Source organism: Argentina silus (assembly GCF_951799395.1).
Source record: "Argentina silus genome assembly, chromosome: 15".
Lineage (NCBI taxonomy): Eukaryota > Metazoa > Chordata > Actinopteri > Argentiniformes > Argentinidae > Argentina > Argentina silus.
Window position 1 is genome coordinate 1382098 of NC_139669.1, and position 27887 is coordinate 1409984.

Genomic DNA, 27887 nt, shown 5'->3' on the forward strand with positions numbered 1-27887 from the left:
CGGGGTTGGCACCTGGCAGGGGCTGAAGGTTGGAGAGGTGGACTGACGACTGTTTCCGTGTGTTTGTTTGTCCTCCTCCAGACCGCTGCTGTCACACCCCTGTCCTACAAGAACCTAAAGGAGCTCGGAGCTCAGGAGTGAAGGACGGGAAGGAAACAACCCCCGTGTCCAGCAGCATCTTTCAGGACCCCATATCCATCAGGCCGGCCCACCTGCCCTCTTGCCTGATCTAAAAAGAAAAAAAACGGAAAAAGAACAGAAAAAGGCCCACGTGAGGAGGGGACTCCGGCAGTCTTCTGACCTGCTGGTGCTGCGTCCACCTCTGTCCCCTGCTCCCTCCGTCCTCCCTCTCCCTCGCCGTCTCCCTCTTCCTCTCCGCATGCCTGCAGTGCGGCGTACTGCTGCACCACCGGTCCACGCAGCACGGGCCGTTTTTACCCTGTTTTTACTGGACTGGTTAAGATGAGGGGCATGAGTTTCCGCTGTTTCTTTTTGTTGTTTTTCTTTCTGAATACTAGCTTATATAAAAATGAAAAATGAATGCGTACCGTTACACGGCTGCCTTGCCAGTAGCACTGGGCTGCTGTGCTGTACCCTGCAGTCACACCTCCACTGGCCCAGAATGATTCATCTGCATGAACGGAGGATCCATGAATGCCACATTCCACTCTTGCTGTTCTTGTCGGTTGTGTTGTTTGTGTTTTTGTGCAAGGTTTGTAAAAAAAAAAAAGAAAAAAAAAAAAAAAAGCAAGAAAGAAAGAAGACCAATGGTTTCTTTCTAAAGAATGATTCCACAGTCCCAGGTCCAAAATCATAGGTCATCGTTCAAGTTGATTGATTCCAATCCAGACACCATGTTATCTCAGTCTCCACTACACCACAGAGGTTGAAGCTTCAAAATATGTTTGTAATGGAACTCAAGTTCATTGAGTACTGAGGTGGGACGGTTTAGAGCCACAAGCCCATGCTGGGGTCTCCCCTTTTTCCCCATCTCACCAAAAAGTGTCTGAGTGTATGTATGTGTGTTCCTGTGAGATGTGTGTGAGATTAATCAAATCCTGGCTTTACGAGTTGTCTACCAACATTTCTACCTTCCTATATGATGTGGTCTGGTGTTTGGCTGCATGACCGGAGTCTTCCAACCTCAGTGATAATTTAAGAAATCCCAATTGGATTGAGAAAATTAATATATATGTGCTGTAGATAGCTTAAAATGTTTAAATACCTATGCTTGAAGCCAAAAAAACTGTCTGAGATGGGTCATGTCCATCGCTGTCCAAACAAGTTTGAGGTTGTCGTCTGAGAGTGAAGCGTGCGAGTGTGTGTCTGTCACACTGTATATTTGTGCCCCGTAGCACAATTGTACTAAATGGGAATAAGAGCCAGAGTCCCAGACTAACGTGTGTTACCTCGAGACACGGCGACTAACAGGACTACCTGAACCCTGGAGATGGATACAGCATGGGCCTGTCAGGACCTCGCCTGCTCTCTAAAGGACTTCAGGTTCTGTGGATTGTCCTTTGGAGCAGGGTGGTCACTAGGGCACGTTGTCATATGCCTAAGCACACACACACACACGAACACACACATGTAAACAAAAGAAAGAAAAAAAAAAACACACACACACAGATGCACTCACAAATGCGCACATGCACTAAAAGTTTAAATGAGGTATTTTTGTTGTCCCATTACCGGTTAGTTGTGTGTTTGTAAAAGGTTGGGGAGTAAAGATGCCAACCACGGACCTCGTTGTTCTGTTCACCATAGTTAGTTCGTGCCAACGTGAGGCTCTCTAGCCCACCTGCAGCAACACACAGTTGGTCCTCCATGTTTGATTCCTTAAGACTGTTGTCTGTCTGCGAAGGAGCAGGTGGGACGCTCTCCGCTTCTCTGTCCTAGACCTTTAGTGTTAGTGCTTCATACATTCCATTTCTACATGCCATGATTTGAATCACTTTTAGATACTCTATGGGAAGATTTTTTTGAACATGTGAAATCTATTTGACATATTTATTGTTACGTGTCATTTTACTCACAAATGTTATATTTTTATTACATAAATCTTTTTTATTGTAGAGAATGATCGTTCAAGCTTGTGCCAGATCAGTTTGCCTGTGTTGTTCCAGACCTGGCGCGTGCCTGTGCCAACCCATTTAACAGTTATGTATCACACATGCACACGCGCACACACGCAGGTAACCCGACCTTCTTTCTCCACCGTCTTGTCTCTCCCGCCACCGTTGTGGTCACAGCTACGGCAGGTGAAAGGTGCACAGTCATTGGTTATGTAGCTCAGTCATAATCCATTGGTCAACTGCTGAGCTCTCCGCAGGCCTGGAATGGAGCCGCCCATATTTTGGCACAAAGACGCAAACTACATCTCATAGCTGCCATCTTGGTGCCTCACTTGTTTCTTTCAAGAGATGCCGTTCAGCTATGAATTAGTTAATGATTTACCATCAACTACCGTCTGTTCCTAAAACTAACCCCATGTGTAGTTTTTCCAATGTGGGAGACGCAGTAGGAGTACAAGGGCTTTGAGGCTCCCATTCCAGCTATGATGATGTTCTGTGCAGTTGGACATTGTGTGGATTTGTGTGACCTCTGACCTGTGATATGATGTTGAGCATCTGTAGCCTGGCTGCCGCTCCTCCCTCCTGTCACGCTCCTGTCACAAAGGTTTTTTAATGGCGGATGTGATTGAGACTGACCGTGTTATGACACCTACCATTCTACCACATGACATGCCATCGACATACTTTATTATGAAGGAGTGAAACAGATCTATTTTTCTTGACTTCAGAAGTCCAGACTAGAGGTTCCAGAAGGTTGCATACACCAGGTAGATTTATGGGGATTGATTTGTTTGTTTCCTTTGGAAACAGTAAAGCTAGGAGTGATCTGTGTCCGGGCTGTGCTCAGTCAGGCATGAGGGTGCCAGCGCTGGACTCTAACCTGCCTGGGTGTGCGTGTCCTAGGACAGGGGGGGGTGGACGACTGGTGGGGAGGGACTGCCTGCATTGTTGTTGAAAAACAAAAACAAACCTTTAATGACATCAGAGATGCTATTTTCAAAGCTTAAAAATTATTGGATTCTCATGTTTTGCCTGACAAAAAAAAAAAAAAAAAATGAAGAAAGAATTGATTGTATTTTTAATGCAACCTTTTTCCAGCCACTTTTGTAAGAAAAATCAAAACGTCCAAAAAAAGCACGAGAGGCTCTATGAATGTGGAGACTGTCCCTGTCCAGGGGTGAACGCTGGGGTGAGATGCCGTGGAGTGGAGGTGGGCACAAACGGGCGCCTCACCCCAGTGCTTGGGAGCCCCACATCTGGCCCCCCGGTCTCCAGCCTCGGCACTCTGAACCTCCGATCTGAATGTACCCCTTTAAGACCAGTATGTTCAAAAACTGAGATTATTCTGTAATAAAGCCGAATAATGTTTTGAAAGAAAGAGCCTCTGTGTTTTGTCTTGTTTTGCTGTGTAGCCTGTTTTATGACCCAAGTCATCGGAGGACGGCCTCATTGTATGGAATGAATTGCGTGGAATGGAATTAGGAATGGTATCAAACACATTCATTACTGTCCTCCAATTTCTGCCTCCACTGGACTGTGTATAGTACAAACATATTTGTATCAAGTGTATCAGCAAACATATTAGTATTGTGTGTGTGTGTGTGTGTGTGTGTGCGCGCGTCTCTGTGTGTGTGTGTGTGCGTGTGCGTGTGCGTGCGTGCGTGCGCGCGTGTGTGTGCGTGCGTGCGTGCGTGCGTGTGTGTGCGTGCGTGCGTGCGTGCTCGGCCACACTAAGCAGATGCTCGGGTAATGAGGAAGCTGAGAGGCTTAACTGGATCAGCTGAGGGACTGAAGCTCCAAACAAGAATTCAGACCTCCCACTGTCACTCAACCAGCCACAGCACCCGACATCACTGCCCCTGTGAGCTACTTGTGTGTGTGTGTGTGTGTGTGTGTGTGTGTGTATGTGTGTGTTAAGAGAATGCATAAATCACTGTTATTGTACTCCCTCTTGTCAATATGTGACCGACCCTTGGTCCGTTCATAGGCGTCGTAGGCCGACAACCAGGGGGATTTGGGGATGAGAGGAGCTCTGTGTCACTTATGTGTACAGTACAATGACACCCGTTCATGTTCCCCTGTCTTTGTTTGAATGTCTCTGTTTGTTATGTGTTTATGTGTGTGCATTTGCATGGGCAGAACAATTTGTTGGCTTAGGGGAAGGGAGGATAATGCTCTATTTACAATAGCTCTATTGAGATGTGTGTGTGTGTGTGTGTCTGTGTGTCTGTGTGTGTGTGTGTGTGTGTGTGAGGGAGAGATAGAGAGAGTAGGAAGGCATTAACACTGGTCTCAGATATCCCAGTCCTGTTGTGTGCTGTAGGTCAGCCAAGCAGTGTGCGGCATCAGCCCCCAGAACGCTCCAGGAATAGAGTGACCACAAAGGAGGAGGAGAGCAGAAGGAGGAGGAGTCTGAAGTCAGAGAGGAAAAGTTGGGGTGGGAGCTGGCAGTGTGTCAGGAGGCTGTGCCTTACACCGTGCAGAGCTGACGCACTGAAGCCCAGACGGAGAGAGAGAGAGATAGAGAGGGAGGGGGATCAAGGGAGGGCTGAGAGAGAGAGAGAAGCCAGTGGCCAGATGGAGGAGGCAGTGTTTGTTTTGAAGTGGCAGACGGGTGTTCATTAAGGGCTAGTCGTTTTGAACGGGACACTCCCTAGCCTGACTGAGTGAGTGTGTGTGTGTGTGTGTGTCTGTGTCTGTGTGTGTCTGTGTGTGTATGAGGGAGAAGTGCGTCGTTGCATCAGGACTTTTGTCCACAGCAGCCGGAAAGCCTACCATTGATTTTTGGGTGTGCACAACCCTTCTTCCTCTGGGTGGCTGTGCGGTGCTGTTCTGTTCTGTGGATGCACTCTATGCAGCTCAAGGTGACTCAGGATTCGGAGCCAGGCCCAGGGAGAACCCCCAATCCATGCCCAGGGAGAACCCCCAATCCCCGGATCCATGGACCAAGACAAGCAGGTGGGCTGAAGTTTCCCCACTGCCCCCCCTGTACTTTATGTGAAGCAGTGAGACTACGGAGGACCACGGGACAGTAAGGAGGATGTGAGACCTGGACAGCAGCCACTACCCCTGCACTGACAGCCCAGCTTGGCCGGCTAGTGTCTGGTCCTGTGGAGGAGGGGGTAGGGAAGGGAATGGGCCCGGCCTCACTGCAGGAGGAGAGAGACCCGGAGACGGAGACGGAGGGAGAGATGGAGTGTTACCAGAGTCTGCTGCAGGCTGGCTCCCAGCTGGAGAACACACTGCAGCGTAAGTACCTCTAACCGCACCGCCCTCACCTAACCCTTCCCTCTCACTGACATGCATAACGGGCTAATATTAGACTACCTTAATGGCTCTCATTCACACACACTGTGCTTTCAGGTTGTTCTGGTCTGTGTTGACGGATGGTACGGTCACTGCTGTGCTCCAGGACTGGGTCATGATTTAGCCATGCCAGGATTACGTGGGCTATTTTTAAGCCCTGATGGGGTAGTTTTTATCCAGATCAATCATAGTTAGTAGAGATATATGTTTGTAAGTAGGCTACATCCACATCTGCGTGGGTTTGGGTGAAGGCACGGATCTGTAATGTTATATGAATGAACTATTGATGTTATGAAACCAAATTAAATTGATTAGAATAATATCATGGTAACCTAGTTTGGAAGATCTGATTGCAGGTCTTTGAAGTATATTGGAACTGTATGTAGTTATAAACATGTTATACTCAGGTGGTGGATGAACTATGTAAGGGATTGTCACTTCATGGAAATTAAAATACTGCCGGATGCTGTGTCTGGGAGAGCTTTGAAAGAGTAGCCGTGGTAATGTGTGCCTCTCTACCCTCTACCTCTACTTCTTGCATCCCTTTATTTGTTGTTCTCTGAGGAACATACTTTTGTTCACATCAGTGCTGCTTCATTTGGTGCGGTTGTACCTGGATGTTAGTACGTTAACGCAGTAGTGGTTTGCATGTTTGACTCTGTAGAGGGGCTTTCTGAGTGAGGAGTCAGGACTAATGAGATTGCACTGGGATCTCTTTGACCCTACTCTGTTTGTTATTGTGTCGTCGCCCCCCCCCCCCCCCCCCCACCCCCCCTCCCCCCGCTTTGTTGACAGACCTGTGTCCCCTTCCTCCATGGGCTCAGCTGTGAAGGTAACAGGGACAATGGGGAAAAGGCCATGCAGAGGTTCTATTTTTACCAGGTGTAGGTTGTTCAGGGTAACGATTCGAGTGTAATGTGAGCCACGCTCCACAGCCCTGGCTGGATCTGCCCACAGTGGTACATTACAATACCATTCTGGATCTGCCCAGAGTGGTACATTAGAATACCCTTCTGGATCTGCCCAGAGTGGTACATTACAATACCCTTCTGGATCTGCCCAGAGTAGTATATTCAAGTACCATTCTGGATCTGCCCAGAGTGGTACATTACAATACCATTCTGGTTCTGCCCAGAGTGGTACATTACAATACCCTTCTGGATCTGCCCAGAGTGGTACATTAGAATACCCTTCTGGATCTGCCCAGAGGTTGACGGGGAATAAAGAGCCATAGAGACAGAGACACTGTTACTGCGGTATGTTTAACTCTGACCATCTTACAGACCTGTGTATTTCACACCGCGTTATTTCCATCTGAAGCTCTCTCTCAGCTCCGATTGTATATAATGGTAATCAAACTGGTCAATGTCATTATCCCCTGTTTCCCACCCAAGGAGTTGTTTGAAGAATGAGACATTTTGCAGGAATGCTTACTGAAGTCAGTCCCTGATTTGAACTTTCACCCATACACATACACTCTTTTGGTCTTTAGGGTGTGAGTGTACGGCCTTGTTTGAGGTCCAAGGTCCCTGCACAGTAACTGGGCAGATGCCTGTGTATAGCACCTGATACCACATCCTCCTTCTCATTGGTTGGAGGTCTGTTTTCATGTTAAACTCAGACTCTGTTATACCGACATCTGTTATATGCACAACTTCTCCTGTTTCACAACAGAATATGATATGTAATCTCCGACTACATTAGCTTTGCTGCTAGGGAAGAAGAGCAGTTTGAAAGAGCATAAACGACGAATCACAACCAATCACGGACCTAGTTCACACGTAGCACAGATGCAGGAGCTTGGAATGTCCCCGAACACTTTTCCTCCACAAAGCCCACCACTCTAATCCCCTTTGCTCTAAAAACCTTGTTTGGTAAAAATATATCTGCTGAGCTCAAAGCCGCGTAAGCTTCCGCCTTTGTTTACGTTTGTGTGTGTGTGTGTGTGTGTGTGTGCGTGCATGCGTGTGTGTGTGTGTGTGTGTGTGTGAGGGAGATTGCATGTATGTCATTTCATGCCTGTGCCAGTCTCTCTCTGTCTCTACAGTGTTAGTACTGAGATAACACACGTCCCTGTGCCAGTCTCTCTCTGTCTCTACAGTGTTAGTACTGAGATAACACACGTCCCTGTGCCAGTCTCTCTCTGTCTCTACAGTGTTAGTACTGAGATAACACACGTCCCTGTGCCAGTCTCTCTCTGTCTCTACAGTGTTAGTACTGAGATAACACACGTCCCTGTGCCAGTCTCTCTCTGTCTCTACAGTGTTAGTACTGAGATAACACACGTCCCTGTGCCAGTCTCTCTCTGTCTCTACAGTGTTAGTACTGAGATAACACACGTCCCTGTGCCAGTCTCTCTCTGTCTCTACAGTGTTAGTACTGAGATAACACACGTCCCTGTGCTGCTGTGTGTTGCTCCTCCTGGACACAATGTAGCCTGTATGCTAAATCACCATGACTGTTGGCTTGAGGACGAGGCCGCTCCCTGCCTGGCACCATGGCTCATGCCTGTCAGGTGAGATGGGTATGTCTCGCTGGCAGGCCACTGAGGGCCACCCCTTTTGACCAGGTCCTATCTAGCAAACATGTGCTTCTCACTCCCAAAGCGTGTCCTAAGCAGTGGAGGCTGGTGGAGGTAGACATCAGGGGACGGAGCCACTTCTCATTCCATCCCGTGCTTTACAATGAGCCCGTCCTTTGATTTCTACCTCCACCAGCCTCCACTGGTCCTAAGGGACAAAATAAAAAAAATGAACCTCTATCTCTAGTAATCCCTTCTCATGGTTATTGTTATAACATGACTATATGAATAATGTCAACATGTAATGGTTAATGGTAATGGGGGTACAGTAGACAGCAAGGTGAAACATGTTGGGTACTTGTTGATATTCAGCAGACATCGCAGAACTGCCTCACCTCAGCTTAAGTCTGCTTGTGTTCCTATCTACCTCCCTGTTCAGTCAACAGATGCTATCACACTAATGTGGCATCAGGAGGGCTGTGGCCTGGGACAGGGACAGGGATGCAGGCCCTAATCTGTTTGGCTGCCTAGGAGTCTCCCGACCCAGCCATGCTTGCTGCTAAATATCATTTTGTGGGCAAGGTTAGAACAAACAGAGGTTATTTGCGTTTCTCAGCAAACACTGGCCTGCGATGTCACCTGACTGGGACTGAGCTTTGCTGAGCAGAGCCAGAGGAGTGTTGCTAGGCTGTTTCACATTCTGCAGCGCTGCCAGATAAAGGCATGATGATGTGAAGGCCCTTGCTGCAGACATTTTGTTGAGCAAGCATTGAGCGGTTTGTGTGTATGATGTGATGAGTTGTGCAGAGAGAGCCGGTGGTGGAGTCTCATCAGGATCAGACACCAGCAGCACGCATATTTTAAAAAAAACAACCACTGCAGTTGCAGCACTAGCAAGCCTCTCCTCCCCCCTGACAGGATGAAGTGGTGCTTAATGTCTGCAGTGAAGAAGAGGCTGCAGTGTGTTTTGCATAATGCAAGACTATTTATCAGTATCGCTCAGATGGCCTGACGTTATAACTTATAACTACTATGATTTATCATATGTTTCATTAGATTACCCCTCAATAAGGGCCATTCCGACATTCTGATGTATAAACAAGAAGGAATCGTGTGTTGTTTACCGATGCCTGTTTATGAGCATAGTGACTGTACATTATGCAGGCTGTCTCCAATGTATGCAGAAGTGCATGAACTTCTAATCCAGCCCTGAACTTCACATACATTATTGCCTGAGGCCTGTGTAACAATCTACCTCCCTTAGCACGAGGGTATGAGCTGGGCAGGGCCAGGTGAGCTGGGCCAGGTGAGCTGGGCAGGGCCGGGTGAGCTGGGCCAGGCCGTCAATACACAGCCACGGAGTAAAGTTACACTGTCTCATAGTGTCAGGTTTAAGAGGGTTTAAGAGTCCAGTCTCCCTCCCTTAGCACGAGGGTATGAGGGAGACTGGACTCTTAAACCCTCTTAAACCTGACACTATGAGACAGTGTAACTTTACTCCATGGCTGTGTATTGACGGCCTGGCCCAGCTTGGCCCGGCCCAGCTCACCTGGCCCTGCCCATGTCTCTGCCGTGTCATTCAGGCACACTCATGAAATATTCAGCAGTGACCAGTGGAGCTCCTTACTCCTCCACTGACAGCCTGCCAGACACTGTTACCCCCGGCGATGTGGAAAAGGACACCAGTATGCACACAACCTCTCTCTCTCTCTCCATCTCTCTCTCTCCCCTGTTTGAGACCCTATCCATAATTAATACGCATGTCTATTATTCATAAGGAGATAATTCATTTGTATGAATCAACTGTCCTGTTGACTCGTTGCATAAGCTAGTTGACAGGACAGAGACATCCGTGTGTTAAGGAGAGGATCCACCAGATACGGCTTCAGAGCTTCAGGAGCTGCTCTCCCTCTCTGTTGCTCTGTCACATGGGTCACTCATTTAGGAGGCTTTTCACCAAACGTTATCGCCATCTGTCAAATCATCTTAACGGAAGTCAAACCATGTGTTGTCAACTTAAAGTTCGAGAGAGAATCCACTTCCAACGGCAAAGTGGTCTCCAAAGGCTGCCCTCCAAAGCCACAAATCATTTAAGCTCCTCTCTCATCCTCCCTGAGTCAGTAGTACTGTTAGGGCAAACAGGAGTCACCATGGGTTACTGCTGCCACCACAGCTGGTGGTACAGTCTATGTCCCCCACGTGGCTCTGCCCTGGTGCCAGCAAAAGGGTATTAGGGGCCCAATGCAGCCTCCTGATTGGCTTTGGTAGCCTAGATGTGACAGTGGATAGACAGATAGATGGGCTCTGTCTATGTAGGAGATGGATTGACTGAAGACACTGAGCCGGGATAAGGCTTACTCCTCCTTGGTGTAGAGAATGTGTGTAGCTCAATCATGGGTGATGGAAGAGGGTCATCGAGATTAATCATTCATATTTTGTGGATATAATCCCTATCTACAGTAGATCCTATAATGCCTTCCTAAAAACGGTCATGTTGCTGTAAGGTTTACATGTGCCACAAGGAGGCAGTGTTTGTTACTGATGAATCATAATTTCTATGGGACACACGTACAGTGGTTTGACCTCACATTCAGACCATCGGGTCAGATTAGAATCCCTGAGATACCTTCACATTACCCTTCACCACAGATTGTTTGTCCCTTCTACCCCTGTCAAAGAAAACTCAATGAAGTAAAACAATATTCTCTCTCTCTGTGTGTGTGTGTGTGTGTGTGTGTGTGTGTGTGTGTGTGTGTGTGTGTGTGTGTGTGTGTGTGTGTGTGTGTGTGTGTGTGTGTGTGTGTCTTTCTCTCTCTCTCTCTCTCTCTCTCTGTCTCTCCTCACAGAGGTGTCAGTCCCTATGAGCGTGAAGGAGGTGGACGGCTTTATTGAGAAGCAGGTGGCGTACTTGTCAGGTGAGGTATTTGTTTACCTGGTAATGTCCTACAGGGTCATAACCTCTGACCAGTGGTTACAGACAGGTCTCACATCATGCAGATTGTACCCTTTAGATGGTCTCTAGTGGTTAGACTCTCCACAAACTGTTCAATTGAAGTATTTAATGTTAACTGCAACTCTGTGTAGATGTTGTGCAGGTCTACAGGTTGACTTAGCCTCTTTAGAGGACGAAGTAATGTGGACCAAGAAAATCAAATAATACCAAACACCACAATATGTCTCTGTGAAGTTCATTGTGGACACATAGCAATGATTGCTCATGATATAATATTTGTGTCCGTAGGTGGCCGCGGTGAGGACTCCAGCGTCATCATCACCCTCCCAGAATGCTCCACTTTCAATGATATTCCAGAGGAGGCTTTAGCCAAAGTCCTGACATACCTCACCCTCATACCTCGGTGTGTGATCTGTCATACCTCCTTATCATATTCATCTCTCTCCAGCCCTCCCTCTCTCCTCCTGCCCCTCATACCTCGGTGTGTGATCTGTAGTACCACCGTATCGTATTCATCTCTCTCCAGCCCTCCCTCTCTCCCCCTGCCCCTCTGCAATGCAGTGTACTGCTGCTTTAGTCCAGAGTTTTAGATTCCAGGCACAGATATGGCATTAGATGCTCTCTGTGCTTCAGTATCTCAGATGCCCCCTGGTCATGTCCTCAGTTCCAGCCCCCAGTCAGAACAGATGGAGAGGAAAGGGGCTGTTTCACTGAACCGGAGACTGAAAGGGGCTTTTAGCACAGGTCAATACAGTGAAGCTATACCCCTGTTTTATTATAATATGCTTGATATGTATCTGCTAAAAAGACCATATGTTGTGGGCTGCAGTTACCTCATCTTTTAACTGTCAGGATGTATTGTATATTGCATGTGTTAGTTGTTAAGCATTATTGTACATTTTCCACATAAGTAGTCCTATACACTGCAAATCAATTTTTTGAAAGAGTTGTATTGCTTGTGTTTTCAGAGCACGGCAGCCAGGTGTAAAATTCATCATAATTTTAGATCGAAGACTGGATACTTGGAACTCTATCAAAACAGCACTTGCCAGAATTGCGGTGAGCAAAGTTAACAGCGTTTGCCATTTTCTGGGCTTTTTTTTTTTTTGTCTGGCTTGAGAGTTGATATTAAAATTATTTACAATCTGTGCACATAATTTGAGAAGTCATGCAAGAATTATTTGCTTGCTTCAGGTGAAATCGTATTATCTGTAATAGGATCTTTTTGGCAGGCCGCTGTCCGTGGTTCTGAATTAGTTTCCGCCGCCGAACTGTCATTTAGGCGGGTAGCTGTCCATGGTACTGGATCTGTACCCACTCCTCCTAGGCTCTGGATTTGGTTCTTGTTTTGTGGTTATGTTTTGTTAACTTTAATAATTGGCCAAGCTTATTCCTGTCAATACTGCATTTTTTTGGCAAATGTTTTGGTTTTTCAAAGTGACTGTTCTGTACTGACTGTATCTAACTCGAGGGAGGGATAGGAATGCATGAGCCAGCAAAATATGAACTACGTGGGTATGAGCTGATGACGCTATATTTTGGTGGACGATTAGGAAGGGTGGAGGGAGAGAGGAAGAGGGGAGGGAGAGATTTCAGACAGCGCTGCCACCCTGCAAGTGGCGGCAGCATCCTTGCTGCGGCTGTGGTCCCGCAGCCGAGGATAGCAGCATAGCCCACCTAGGCACCGATTCGTTAGCGACGGGACGGGTGAGGTTCTGAGCTCTACCACCGCTTAGATGGCGTCGAGTATCATGGCTGAGCGATACCAGCGCCGAGGAATGCCCAGAATACGGAGGAGCCCGGTAATGCGGTTTTTGAATAGTTATTTAGTGTTCAAAGAGTTGCGTTGAAGTTAGGGTGGGCAGGGAGAATGCGGCATCGGCTGCAGCTGGCTGCTGTAGCACTGCGGTGTAGCAGAGACTAGATTTCGCTTAGTCATGCATTTGATGCAGTGAGATACAGAACGATAGCTTACTGTTAAGAATACAAATTCATTCTGTTTTATTGCATAATGCTAAAGGATAAAATGGTGTTTGCGTTAAAGTTGAATTAAGGAAACGAGGGCAAATGAATGTCAAAGCGTTGTGGACTGCTGGAAATGGTTTAGGATTCAGATGAAGTCAGATGAAAAGCATAAATGCTTTTGATGTGATATGTGATATGCTCTTACTCTGAATCTCTATCTCAGCCATTTGTGTGTGCTCTTGATGAGGGAAGCCATGTTATATGCATTGCAACTTCAGCACACCTGTGCTAGGCTGGAGAGTTTGGTCCCTTGAGCATTTTGAGTTGTGCATCAGGATGCATAATAATGAGCACTATTCTGGACAGTTACATCATGTGCTTGTTTCTCCCTCCAGTGATGTCATTGCTAGATGTCTGTATAACTTGTGAAGAGTGATGCTTAAATATAACGCTGTCAGGATGACCTTACCTGATTGATAGTGTGATTGACAGATGATGGGCCAGACTGTGAGGCTTTGTGGTCTGTCAAGAGGCTGAGTACTTGTTAGTGCTGTCAATGGGCCCATCCAGACTAATCAATGCTTTCCTTCTAGTATGTTACTGTCCAGTAGGCCTATCTGCACATACAGTCCTGTATGTGTTTTAAAAGGGTGTGATGTTGGATTAAGACGAAGTCAGCATTTGGTATGAAGAGCTAAGGGGTAGGGAAGGGCTCAGTGCGGTCCAAGCCTACCTCAGGAGTGTGACCATGGGCCTCTCTCTCTCTCCCTCCCTCTCCCTCCCTCTCCCCAGGCCTCCTTCCCTGGGAACCTTCACCTGGTCCTGGTGCTGAGGCCCACCAGCTTCTTCCAGCGCACCGTCACCGATATCGGCTTCCGCTTCAGCCAGGAGGACTTCATGCTCAAGATGCCAGTAAGGCGGCTCGGCACAATGCAGAACACTCCCAAATACTGTATGTAACACTTCATATGATGATGTCATTGTTATTCCATAGATTAGAATACATCGATTGAATATAGGTCTTTTACACACAGTGCATAACATCACTAATCACTGGACTAAATCCCCATATATAGGCCAGTCGTAGATGAAATGTCGCTGTCACGGGTCACAACTGTTCCATTCGTAACTGTCACTGTAATATTTCCACTTGCGGGTACAGTAGGCCTACAGAGAGGACTCCGCGAGTCGAGAGGGGACTATTCAATGAGGGGACTATTCAATGAGGGGACTATTCAATGAGGGGACTATTTAATGAGGGGACTATTCAATGAGGGGACTATTCAATGGTGTTGATGCCGGTGTCTCTGTCCTCTGTCAAGGTGGTGATGTTAAGCTCTGTCACAGACCTGCTGCACTACATTGATGAGAACCAGCTCACCTCAGAGTTCGGCGGCACCTTAGACTACTGCCACAGCGACTGGATCGTCCTACGAACGGTACCGCCCCTCACCGTACTGTAGTGTACTGTACCGTACAGCACCATCTCCTCACAGGCTAGCAGCACTGCAGATCCCTCCCATCACTGATATCACAACACACGTCTAATGAGGAGTCACATACAAACCTGGTCTTTATGCCAGCATAAGCATCCTGTAGTCGCCTCTGTGATGCTTACGTTGATGATGACGTCCCTGCCTGTGCTGTGCTGTGCTGTGCTGTGCTGTGTGTGTGTGTGTGTGTGTGTGTGTGTGTGTGTGTGTGTGTGTGTGTGTGTGTGTGAGAGTGTGTGTGTGTGTGTGTGTGTGTGTGTGTGTGTGTGTGTGTGTGTGTGTGTGTGTGTGTGTGTGTGTGTGTGTGTGTGTGTGTGTGTGTGTGCGTGCGTGTGTGCGTGTGTGTGTGCCTGCGTGCCTGCGTGCCTGCATGTGTGTGTGTGCACGCTCTCCGGCACCCCTACAGGCCATAGAGAGCTTTGCAGTGACAGTCAAGGACATCGCCCAGATGCTGCAGGCCTTTGGTACAGAGCTGGCAGAGACGGAGCTGCCAGATGAGTGCAGCGCCATCGAGTTCCTCCTCAGGTCCCACACTGACAAGTACAGGAAGCTCAAGGTATATGACTTAGTTGATCAGAAATGTGTACCTCTTAACAAACGTTATGATACTAGACAGCACAATGTGTTTCTGTATCTGTAGCGGGTGAGCTGGACACATATCTGATATTAGATCAATGGATTAAAATTTGTTCCACAAATATCTTGCTGTCTTGTACAGGAGGCGATAAGGTCAGTGTCAAAGGAGGGGCGCCACCTGCTGGCCAGCCTAGAGGCCTCTGGGAGGGAGGAGGACTCTCTCTGGGACGTGAGACTGGACTGGGAGACGGTACAGAGGTAACCAACCTAATTCAACAGTACAGCAGTAACTCACCTAATTCAACAGTACACCGGTAACTCACCTAATTCAACAGTACAGCAGTAACTCACCTAATTCAACAGTACCAACCCTAAAGTGCTGAGACCTTCCTGCTGCCTCTCCCATCCTGTGTATGCAGTTTGTCACATTGTTAAACCTCTAAATCCTCCCTTCAGGGGAGGCCAAGTCCTACTAAGACCAAGGCCTCTTTTTTCAGAGGAGCCCTGCTTACAAACATGAAACAGATCATAAATGTGCATTCCAATAACAATCATAATGCAATTAATTGATTAGTAAGTTGGATTTCTTGACAAGAAACATGACCTTTGGATTCAGTGTCACAGGAGAGATGGATGTGTCAACCCTCTCTCTCCTCCTCCTCCTCCGGTTGTCCAGGCTGCTGGCCCAGCTCAGAGACATGGAGTCGGCCTTCGATGGCTTCTTTGAGAAGCATCATCAGAAACTAAAGCAGTACCTGCAGCTACTCAGATATGAGCACAGCTTCCAGGAGGTACAGTGTGGTTGATTGAATGTTTTTTTAATGGATAGCTGTGTTCTACAATCAGACAAGGAAAACTATCTTACAGTACAACTTAACACTGATGCAGCCCTTTATAGAATACAGTTATCAGTCCCAGTTATTAATCTATCTCTTAGCAACTGTCACCCGCACTTTGAATCAAACGTGGTGTGATGTGTTGCATCGCAGTGGGGAAGGTTTGTGTGTCTGTGTGTCTGTGTGTCTGTGTGTCTGTGTGTCTGTCTGTGTGTCTGTCTGTGTGTGTGTGTGTGTGTCTGTGTGTCTGTGTGTCTGTGTGTGTGTGTGTGTGTGTGTGTGTGTGTCTGTGTGTCTGTGTGTCTGTGTGTGTGCTGTAACTCTGTATTTCCTCTCAACAGATGGAGTCGTCCCTGGAGAGGCTGTCGTCCCAGGAGAGGGAGGTGGCAGTATCAGGGGACACTCTGGCTCAGACAGAGCAGGCCCTTCGAGAACTAGACAGCCTGACGACATACGCTCAGGTACAAACCTACTGTCACTATGGTTACAGTACAGGTGGTGTGGACATTTCACTCCCAGCTTTGACACACAGCCCTACTGTGGGTCATGAGAGAGCGTGAGTTACTGACTCCGTTCTCATTTCAATAAAGTTCTACTGTATTCTATTGTTGTTGTTGTTGTTGTTGTTGTTGTTGGGCTCTCTATGGGCCCTCTGTGGCTCAGTTGGTAGCATATAAGCGCTTAGGTTGTGGGTTCGAACCCCGCTGGGACCATATATACTGAAAAATGTACGCACTTATTTGGATAAAAGCGTCAGCTAAATGGCGTATGTTGTTGTTGTTGTTGGTAGGAGGAGATGGGCCGCGCTCAGATCGTCATCCTCCACGGGCACCAGCTGGCGGCCAGCCACCACTACGCCATGGCCCTGATCCTGCAGCGCTGCAACGAGCTGCGCCACCGCAGCGACACGCTCACCGCAGCCCTCAGGGCCAAACACACACACCTCACACAGGCCCACCAGCTGCTGCTGCGCCTCCACCAGGTATGGACCGCACGCACGCACGCACGCACGCACACACACACACACACATGCACACATGCACACGCACACGCACACACACACACGCACGTACACACACACACACACACACACATAAACACACACACACACACACACACACTCACACACACACACACGCGCGCGCACACGTCCACGCACGCACACACACAAACACACACACACACACACGCACACACACACACACCACATTGTGGTCAGTGTGTAACTGTGCTGTGTCTATGTCTCTCCCTCTCTCATAGGCCCAGAGCTGGTGTGATGATGGGGCCTACCTCCTAGCCAACCAGCTGGTAGATAAGTTCCAGTCTAAGGAGGGGGCGCAGGCCGCTCTGAAGGACATCGACAGGTTCCTGGAGGAGGCTCCATCTCTCCTCAGCTCCGGCCCTGACGACCTCTCCATGGAGTTTGAGTCGGTCATGACCCCAGACCTACAGGTGAAACCCCACCCACCATTATGACATTTCCAAAGAGAAACCCTCTCAGTGACTCTGTGTGCTTCATTGTGAATCAGGAGTGCATTTCCAGTATACTGTCCTTTGTCATGAGTCATGATAATGTGTTGTGTGTCTGATATTCTCTTGTGCTGCACACTGTAGCTTTCTATTTGTTTTACAGAACACGTCTCTGTCCATGCAGACACCCTAAGCAGCCTTCCTCTCTATCCACTCTCTCTCCCTCTTCTCCTCCTGTAGACTCACATAGGGAAGACGTTTGAGAAGCACGCAGCAGTGCAGGAGATGATCCAGAACAGACAGGCCTGCCTGAGGAAGTTGGCTGATAAACATGTCCGCCCCATCCAGCTGGTGGCCCCCAGGCCTGAGAACCCACCACGCTCCATCAAGTCCCCTCTCTTCTCCCCCAAACATGGTGAGAGGAAGCACCCAAGTCTAAGCACGCACGCACACACACACACACACACACACACACACACACACACACACACATATATATATATATATATACACACACACACACACACAAACTTTTCACATTTGATTAAATGTCAGCATTTGTCACAGTGGATTAAACAGCTTTCCAGTGGAGCTGCAGCCTCCTGACACACTGCCAGCTCCCACCCCAACTCCTCCTCTCTCACTTCAGACTCCTCCTCTTTCTGTTCTCCTCCTCCTTAGTGGTCACTCTATTCCCGTAACACACACACACACACACACACACACACACACACACACACACACACACACACACACACACACACACACACACACACACACACACCTTTCACATTTGATTAAACCTAAAGCATTTGTCACAGTGGATTAAACAGCTTTACAGTTGCTCGGGGGTTAGAGGCTTACAGCGCACCTTTCATCTTCCGGTTGTGCTAGGCTCTCCAAACCCTCTCACGCTTCCCAGGCCCTGTTCTGCGGTAAGCTGCCTGGCCTCTGCCTGGCCTCTGCCTGGGCAGCAGTCCCTGTCCCCCCTGGTGCTCCCCTGGGTGCTGGGTGTCCTCCGCGCCTCAGTACAATACCTCCGCCTCGGGCTTCCATCACACAGCACGCGCCCTCCAGTGGCCCTTTAGTGAAGTTAACAAAGCAGCCAACCAAAGGCTCTGGTAATGAGGAAGCCCAAGGTGTTTCTGGTCCGTCTGAGTTACCGGTCCGTCTGTTGCTGTCCAGTATAATCAGTCCTCGGGGACGTAGCCAGGATGCTAGGTACGGCAGCGCCATATGTGGTTCATATACATTAAAGAACCTTTCATCTTCAGCTGGCCTCCAGGGATGGCTGAACAAAGCTACACATACATCCCAATTAATGTTAGGGGTGTGTGTGTGTGTGTGTGTGAGTGTGTGTGTGTGTGTGTGTGTGTGTGTGTGTGTGTGTGTGTGTGTGTGTGTGTGTGTGGGTGTGTGTGGGTGGGTGCGTGCGTGCGTGCGCGTCTTTGTCTTTTCCCATTAATGCTCATCAAGGAGTTGTAGGATCCATAGGATCCATCCTGTGATGAGGCGGGAGGTAATGAGAGAGGGATGATGAGCCTTCCACTGTTCAGAGGCTAAGCCTCAGGAGGAAACCCCTTTTAACACGGGAGATGAAGAGAAACATGTTTGCTTTGATTAATATCATACTGTACACACACACACACACACACACACATATATGCTGGACTCTGATCTTGAGGTGTGGGTGGAGGGTAGGATCAAAAGGGGACTGACGGTTGGTCGTGTCAGTCAGTGCTTTAGGTGTGCTGATGCTTGCAGAGTAGCATATATAGCAAGTTCATAGGTCGACTCTGACAGATGAAATATTATGAGTAGATGAAATCACCACATCATTGCTTCATTCATGCATGAAACACGCGTTAGGCGGATCATTATTATGTTCCGTTGAGTTCCGCTGACAGGCGTTGTGTTGCAGGCGGAGACGGTTTGAAGTTCTCCTTCGACCTGTCTCTCCCTGGGAAGAGGACTTCACGGAAGAGCCCCAACCCCAGAAAGGTGAGAGGTGGCAAGGTGCTCCCTCTTTGAGTAGAGGTGGAGAGAAGTAAATCACCGAATAGAACCTGAGTAGAGAAATGACCATGGAAACTGTAAACATACAGCACCAGTCAAAGGTTTGGACACACCTTCTCATTCAATGGTTTTTCTTTATTTTTTTAAAATTATTGTCTACATTGTAGATTAATATTGAAGACATCAAAACTATGAAGGAACACATAGTCAGTCATGGCATCCATAGCTCCACATTTCCCAACCCCATCCCTTAGCTGTTTACCCAAACAGTGGCGGGGAGACAACTTTATTGTTTGTTATTGTTATTATTGTTTGAATCCCAGATTGCCCCTGTAAAGTGAATGATGGCAGTATGTGATGCCTGGTTGTGTGTGCTGTCCCTCACAGATCGAGGTGATGCATGACTACAAGGAGAACAGGAGCTCCTTGTCCTACACCCTGGAGGGGGAAGACAGCCCAGACATCCTGAAGCGGTGAGGGAGAGAGGGGAGGAGGGGAGGAGGGGAGAGAGGGGAGGAGAGGGGAGGAGGGGAGAGAGGGGAGGAGAGGGGAGGAGGGGAGGAGGGGAGGAGAGGGGAGAGAGGGGAGGAGAGGAGAGGGGAGAGAGGGGAGGAGGGGAGGAGAGGGGAGGAGGGGGGGGGGATTCTCCTCTTTTGGTCTGTCTGATTCCTTCTGTTCAGAGCTAATGATGCCCTCTGGCTGTCTGTGTGTGTGTCTGCCTGTTTGCTTATCTGTCTGTGTTTGTCTGCGTGTGCGTGTGTCTCTGCGTGTGCGTGTGTGTGTGCGTGTGTCTCTGCGTGTGTCTCTGCGTGTGCGTGTGCGTGCGTGTGTTTTCTCCACAGTCATGTGATGCGGGAGCTGATTGAGACAGAGAGAGTTTATGTGGAGGAGCTGCTGTCTGTGCTGCTGGTGAGATTACACTTCATTTCATCATTTGGTTTGCCCTACATTTCCCCTGCCTTGTTGTCTTCCCTGACTCTGTTTCCTGCCACCACTTCTGTTAATGTGGCCGTACTGGTTTCAATGGAATGGTTTGGTTTTTAACAGACCATTGATTCTGGGGACTTGCCAGGAAAAGAAATCCAGGAAAAACACTGATAAAGTACTATGTTACTGGTACTGTATGCATACACTGTACTCATGTAGTTCTCATGTTGTCTATGTGCAGGGCTACAGGGCGGAGATGGACGACCCTGCTGTCTCAGGGCACCTGCCCCCTATCCTGCGCAGTAAGAGGGACATCCTGTTTGGCAACATGCCCGAGATTTACAACTTCCATAGCAGGCAAGGACACAGCAACTGGAGGAAGGTCACAGTGGTGGAGGAAGGTCACAGTGGTGGAGGAGGTCACAGTGGTGCAGGGCAGGGCCAGTATTGTACACTATCTAGATAAACACATTCACTGGTGTCATTCTCCTCCTGAGGATTTAGAGTCTGCATAAACAGTGGCATTAGATAACTGGCGCTGAAGTTCACTGTGTCAACTTTGACCCCCTGTGAACTGCTCCAGCTTAATATCACGCTCAGCCATTACCCCGGTAGCCATTTCCCACCATAAAGCAGAGCAGTGTTAATGCACCAGTGTTTATCTGTGGCTACATACCCATGTTGCCTGCTGGGCCTTCCTCCCTGCTGGGCTGAATGACTAAATTGGATGACTGCATGAGGCCATAAGCCAATTAGAGCATTCTAACGACTGTTAATGGCAGTTGCTCTAATGAGCATTTGATTAAGCCGGTGAGAGAGGAAACTAACAGACACAGGGGGCTCAGCTGCATGACCCCATGTGAGTGTCAGCCATTAACAATGTAGGAGGGCAAGATAGGACCCTGCTGTGTGTGTGTGTGTGTGTGTGTGTGTGTGTGTGTGTGTGTGTGTGTGTGTGTGTGTTTGTGTGTGTGTGTGTGTGTGTGAGCATGCTGCGCAGCAGAGAAGAAAAAAACAGTCACATGTTCTCTATTTTCACACTGCCCAATAGACATCATGCATGTGTGTGCGCGTGTCAGCGTTGGATGAGGAGTTCTGTGTGAAGTTACAGGCTATGCCTTTACCTGTGACCCCTGACCTCTGACCTCTGACCTCTTGGTTCCACAGGGTCTTCCTGCAGGACCTGGAGGGCTGTCTGGAGACCCCAGAGGGTGTAGGAGCCTGCTTCCTGGAGCGGGTGAGGAAAGTCTACCGTATAAGTCAGGGTCTCTTTATGGAGGATCATGTCTAGGGCATTTATGAGGTGTCTCTTCGCATGGGATTGAAAGACTGTGTGTCTATTTCCAGAAGGAGAACTTCCAGGTGTATGAGTGCTACTGTCAAAACAAGCCCCGCTCTGAGTCTCTCTGGAGGCAGTACTCAGACTGTGCCTTTTTCCAGGTCCGTTTCGCCTTCCGTTGTCTGATGTGTTTGTGTAGGTCTGTTTCTCTTTCTGGCTGTCTGGGTGCCACACGCTGCCCTCTGTTGGTACTTAAACTGTACTTCTTCGCTATGACGCCAGAATTATTTTCATTATTTTAATGACAAACAATGCTTCATCTCGGAACGCAGAATCTTAGTGAGACTTAATTAAATAATACATAACATATGTAGGTATTCATGAATGACAAACGTTATAGATCGTGTTATTGAAACAACGATTCTCCAATGTCTTCCCTTGCTGCATGATTCTGTAGGAGTGTCAAAAGAAGCTGGAGCACAAACTGGGCTTGGACTCCTACCTACTGAAACCAATCCAGCGCCTCACCAAGTACCAGCTCCTTCTGAAGGTCAGACCCTAGTGAAACCCCCTTAAATACACATACTATACACAGACCAGACACCTTCTATGTGTGAAAGCAACAGAGCTGTCACAAATGGTACCCCTGCTTTACAGCATACAGTGCTAATAGAAATGAACTCATATTGCAGCAGTACAGTACACTGATGCTAAGCTAAGCTAAGCCATTTTCCCAAAACCCATTAATAACATGTTAGGCATTATTTTATGAATCGCAGAACATCTGGGATTACAGATTAAACTGTTGGCCGTTATGATCTAACAAAACAAATATGTTCACTGTGTGTGTGTGTGTGTGTGTGTGTGTGTGTGTGTGTGTGTGTGTGTGTGTGTGTGTGTGTGTGTGTGTGTGTGTGTGTGTGTGTGTGTACAGGAGCTGCTGAAGTATAGCAGTGGCTGTGAGGGGACCTCCGAGCTGCAGGGGGCGCTAGCAGCCATGCTGGACCTTCTCAAGTCAGTCAACGACTCCATGCATCAGATTGCCATCACAGGCTACGAGGTGGGACCTTCTTTACTTTAAAACCGTCGTGGGAAAATGTGATTACATCCGATGTTGGTATCCTTACAACATATTAATTGCCGTAGTGCCGTCAATGTACTGTAATATTACACTTAGCACCATTTAGCACCACTGAACACCTTTCAGACCCAGTGTTATGTTGTGTGTAAGCATGTCTTGTGCCTGTAACCCTGTGTCTTGTCCCCTGTCCCTGTCCCTGTCCCAGGGAGAGCTGTGTGACCTGGGCCGTGTGTTGATGCAGGGCTCCTTCAGCGTGTGGATCAGCCATAAGAAAGGCCCCACGCGGATGAAGGAGCTGGCGCGCTTCAAGCCCATGCAGAGGCACCTGTTCCTGTACGAGAGAGCGCTGCTCTTCTGCAAGCGCCGGGAGGAACACGGGGAGGGCTGCGACAAGACCCCCTCCTACAGCTTCAAGCACTGTCTCAAGGTGTGTGTGTATGTGTGTGTGTGTGTGGGGGTGGATATACTCCAAGGCGCTGTCTGACATATGACACATGGAAGGTGTGTGCGCGTGTGTGTGTGTGTGTGTGTGTGTGTGTGTGTGTGTGTGTGTGTGTGTGTGTGTGTGTGGGTGGATGTACTCCAAGGCGCTGTCTGACACATGACATGTGCTCTGTTGGAAGGTGTGTGTGTGTGTGCTTGCGTGCAGGGCATGATGGATGGCGTCACACCACCACCAGCTGCTTTGCTCTTGATTTATTATTGAGTGTTTGAAGAGGAAGTCAGTTCCCACAGCGGAGGTGTGTGTCTGCTCCTGCGGGGCAGCCTGACGTGTGCCTGACGTGTGTGATGCTCTGCGTGTGTCCGTAGGCCCCGGGTGCAGTGTCATAAACAGTGTGTCTCTTGGCAGATGAGTGCAGTGGGGATCACGGAGAACGTCAAGGGAGATGTGAAGAAGTTTGAGATCTGGTACAGTGGAAGAGAGGAGGTGTATGTGGTTCAGGTAAGGAGACCATGCCCCCCCCCCCCCCGTGTAGGGAGTTTTGTTGTTACAGTTTGTCATCTAGAAGATGCTGGTGTTTCATCATCCATAAAATATTTAGAGCCTCACAGAAGGGCTCAGACGATGGAAGATAAACTCACTGAACACTTTATTAGGAACACTATACTAATACTGGGTAGGGCCTCCCTTTGCACACACACACACACACACACACACACACACACACACACACACACACACACACACACACACACACACACACACACACACACACACACACACACACACACACACACACACACACACACACACACATACGCTCGGTGAGTGTAGACTAAGAGCATAAAGAAAGAGCTCTGGATAGCAACGTCCCTTTTTTGGTGTCTTTTTTTGTTAGTTTTTTGGTGTATTTGCATTCCAGAGATACAGTTTGTTCCCTTGTTGTCTTGCTGTGTCTTTAGCCTACTTGGTTCTGATCAGGTCTGTTATCATCTCCCAGGCTCCTTCAGTGGAGGTCAAAATGGCCTGGCTCAATGAGCTGCGTAGGATCCTCACCAACCAACAAAAACTCCTCAAAGGTTTGAATGTCACTCACTTTGAAACAGCTCAGATTTGGCCAGCGATTCTATCCTCTAATTTGAAGTCTCTCTTTCCTCACCTTTTGTTGTCTCCTTCTGTCCTCTGTCTCTGTCTCTCTCTCTCTCTCTCTCTCTCTCCTCTCTCTCTCTCTCTCTCTCTCTCTCTCTCTCTCTCTCTCTCTCTCTCTCTCTCTCTCTCTCTCTGTCACGTCAGATGAAACGTGTCAACAAGGCCAAATGGCAGAACACATCCAGCTGTCTCCTCCACGCTCTGAGAGGTCAGTCCACATGCATGCTGGGTAATATAGTATATCCTTTAATTGTTACAGGTGCCCAATCACTAACCTGGAGGACACAGTGTACACACACACACACACACACACACACACACACACACACACACACACACACACACTCTCTTTTTCACTTCTCTGGGGGTCATTTCACTTATATCCACTAATGCTCACTGATGGTGTGATGAGTGAGGATGAGGAGGATGAGGAGGAGTAGGAGGTTTAGGAATAGGTTGTGTGTGAAGAGCCCAGGCCCCACTCTCTCCTGTGGTGTGTGGTTGCCTGTCCCCCCTGCCTCCCTCCCTCCCTCCCTCCCCACCCTGCAGGGGCGTTCGGTCGTCTGGAAGCGTCCCTAAGGGCTGTCTGCCGGGGCTGGACTTTGTCTCGCTGTCGGCTGATGTGTTTCTGTGTCTGCGTTCGCGGAGTCCCCGTCCCCGAAGCCCCCGCCATCGCCCCCGCCACCGCCCCCGCCACTGCCCTCAGCGCCACTGACCTGCCCTGACGCTCAGTGGTAAACTCAGCCCAGCTCCGCATGGCCCGGCCCAGCCTGGCCCGGCTCGGCATGGCCTGGCTTGGGGACCAAAACCACTCAGGGCTGCTGTGTTTGCATACTGACCGTCATCTGCATCCCCTTTACAGCCTCCATTGTGGCTCATAACCTTCCCAGATGCACTTCCCTTCAGTCTTCACAGCCTCCATTGTGGCTCATAACCTTCCCAGATGCACTTCCCTTCAGTCTTTTTGAAAGGCCAATGTCCCGGCAGCCCTTCCACCTCAGACATGGTACCTGAAATGACTGCACCCATCTTTGCATCGGATTTGCAATTTTGCATGAAATGCAAAAAGAAAACAACAACAACAAAAAAAAACGAAAAAAAACAACAAAAAAACATTAGGAAATGTTTTGGCTTGACTCCATTTTAATCTTGATTTCCTCATGTCAACTTGACAACTGCTTTAAGATGGGCCTCGCTTTTTGAGATCTAATAATGTTTTAATGTAACATTAGCTGGTTGCTCTGAAAAAAACCGAGACGAGTAATACATTGATAATGCTATTAATCCGATCTTGATAAACCGAGACCAGATCTTTCCTTGGCCCGGCACGTGTCTGACCTCTGACCTCTGTGACCGCAGTCCGGCCTGGCCAGAGTCGGCCCTGTGCAGCGTGTGCAGCAGGGGAGGCTGGTGGAGGTAGAAATCTGAGGACACCATTCCTCATTCCTCTGTCTGCATTACAATGAGCCTGTCCTCCGATTTCTACCTCGACCAGCCTCCCCTGGTGTATAGTGCACCCTCTCCAGAGGAGCTTGTCTCATGGTTGCTGTGCGCTGTGGCCTGCTGTGCTGTGCTGTGCTGTGGGGCCGTTTGGCTGGCGTCTGAAAGATCACCATGGTTGTTGAGATGAGCCGGGGTTAGAAGTGGCCTTGAACCACAGATCTAGGGTCAGATTACCCTAACCCCATACTATTTTAACCACCGGAGGGATCAGAGAATATCTGACCTTGTATCAGTGGTCAGGGGAAACTTCTATCTACTTCTGGAGGCAAAGTTAGGCGACAGGCCTACTGAGGGGACCCATTGTGATGCATTCTCTCCCTCCCAAAGCAAACAGCAGAGGGCGTCGGTCAGCTCAGAGGACACTGAGTCAGGATGGAGCAGTCCGGACCCCCAGTCCCATCACTCCCCCCAGCACCGGCGCAACCGAAGAAGTGAGTATGCTACCTAATAAACATCCTGTGTATTACCCAATCAAGTAAATACTTGGTAACTATTTCAGCTTAAATTGTACTTAATGAGACATGGTACATGACAGGTGATTCACTCAAACATTCTTCAAATACACCATATTTTCCTTGATTTTAAGAAATATAGATTATTTGGGTATTTTACTTCCTGTTCCATAGACATTCAGGTGTGTCACATGAGAGAGCACTGAGTGCAACGTGGAGCTCTGGGGAAAAAAGGCCCCGCTACTGAGATTAGCGCTTGACTCAACCTTCTTGTTGATTACTCAGTAAGTGTCTAAGGTCAGGACATAATAGACACATTTTATTTCCACATAGTTACCAAGTATTTACCTGGTTATGATCTGCTATTGTACTGTACAGTAGGACAGTTAAAATAGCGTGCTACAGAAACGGAGCTGTCTGTGTGTTTCCAGGCTGGCCCGGCGCCCCTCACTCAGTAGACATCTGTGAGGGTCTGGAGGACTGGGGTGGAGGTCAGGACCCCTCTCACCTGTCAGACACGGAGGAGGACGACGCTGCTCAGCTGGTGATTCACCTTCTCAACACCCTCACTAACTCTAGTTCAAAGTACTGTCGTATAGTATTTCCACCAAGACTCCCTATACGTGATGTATGTGCTTGACAGTATCAAACATCTACTGTAGAACCCTTCCGGTCATCCCCTTCCCTGGCTGCAGCCTGACTGTGGTGTTGGTCCTCCCCCAGGCTCCAGGCAGGTACAGGGCCCTGGCTGAGTGTCCCAGGTACGGGCAGGACCACATCACCATCAAGTGCGGTGATGTCATCCAGCTGCAGCATGAGGACAGTGATGGCCACTGGTGAGTCACATGAGTGACATGTGGTGAAGGATGTCGTTAATGACATCACCATCTTGCGGGGCTTTAGATGGGCACTGGGGGGGCTGGAATCTGATGTTTCACCTGACCCGCTATGCCCCCCTCTCCTTCCTATGCCCTCCTCTCCTTCCTATGCCCCCTCTCCTTCCTATGCCCTCCTCTCCTTCCTATGCCCTCTCCTTCCTATGCCCTCCTCTCCTTCCTATGCCCTCTCCTTCCTATGCCCCCCTCTCCTTCCTATGCCCTCTCCTTCCTATGCCCCCCTCTCCTTCCTATGCCCCCCTCTCCTTCCTATGCCCCCCTCTCCTTCCTATGCCCTCCTCTCCTTCCTATGCCCTCTCCTTCCTATGCCCCCCTCTCCCGCCCAGGCTGGTGAAGAACCTGAGTCGCAGGCAGGAGGGCCTCATCCCAGCCGCCACCCTGCATGTGATTCTGGGAGACAGCAGCAGAGGACACTCCTCCAGACTAGGAGGTCAGTAAGGATACTTGACAGTACACCAGAGTTACTCAACCCTGGTCCTGGAGGTTTTGTTCCAGCCCAGCACCAACACCAACACACCTAATAGATTTAGTTACAGGTCTCAGTGGTCAGTTGCAGAGTTGAATCAGCTATTTTGAGTCATTCTGTAGCTCAGTCGCTCTCCAGGACCAGGTTTGGTGACCCATCGCAATAGAACATGATTCTGTGTCTATCTGATGCATCTTGTTTGACAGCCTGTCTGAATCACCTGTGTGTCTCCTGCAGCTCTGGGGAATCTGAAGGCCAGGAAGCTCAGCTCACCTTGATGGAGACGGCACAGCATGTGACAGTGTGTAGGACCCGGACACAGAGGGACCTCTACACTGACACACCTGTACACACCTGTACACACCTGTACACACCTGTACACACCTGTACACACCTGTACACACCTGAGACACTGTGTGATCATGGCTGATGGAGAATCTGCAAACCCACGCACGCATCAGTGCTCTGATTGGTCCTCGAA

General features: G+C 48.8%; 2 protein-coding genes across 5 annotated transcripts in view; both read left to right on the forward strand.

The window, feature by feature from the left end:
- atp11c (ATPase phospholipid transporting 11C (ATP11C blood group)) overlaps nt 1–762 on the forward strand; it is a 39300-nt gene extending 38538 nt beyond the window's left edge. For 3 of the 4 annotated variants that reach the window (XM_083686735.1, XM_083686737.1, XM_083686738.1), the window contains one exon: nt 82–762. Coding sequence is in view for 2 of the 4 variants with exons in the window: in XM_083686738.1 (XP_083542864.1) it covers nt 82–141 (60 nt within the window). In the remaining 2 variants the exon portion in view is untranslated. The remainder of the gene's footprint in view (nt 1–81) is intronic. The other variant, XM_083686736.1, reaches the window with a different exon arrangement.
- Nucleotides 763–5209: 4447 nt separating this feature from the next.
- mcf2a (MCF.2 cell line derived transforming sequence a) lies at nt 5210–27864 on the forward strand (the record flags this gene model as incomplete). Its single annotated transcript, XM_083685741.1, has 30 exons — nt 5210–5324; nt 10749–10817; nt 11144–11258; nt 11824–11914; nt 13613–13732; nt 14143–14259; nt 14720–14869; nt 15032–15147; nt 15566–15680; nt 16067–16186; nt 16516–16707; nt 16986–17177; nt 17436–17610; nt 19117–19196; nt 19599–19684; nt 20054–20120; nt 20380–20495; nt 21306–21375; nt 21486–21578; nt 21875–21967; nt 22352–22477; nt 22704–22925; nt 23349–23441; nt 23941–24019; nt 24234–24297; nt 25920–26023; nt 26476–26588; nt 26768–26880; nt 27267–27370; nt 27644–27864. The coding sequence occupies 30 exons, from the start codon at nt 5210–5212 to the stop codon at nt 27682–27684; spliced, it is 3351 nt and encodes a 1116-aa protein (XP_083541867.1). The 3' UTR covers nt 27685–27864.
- Nucleotides 27865–27887: the final 23 nt, after the last annotated feature.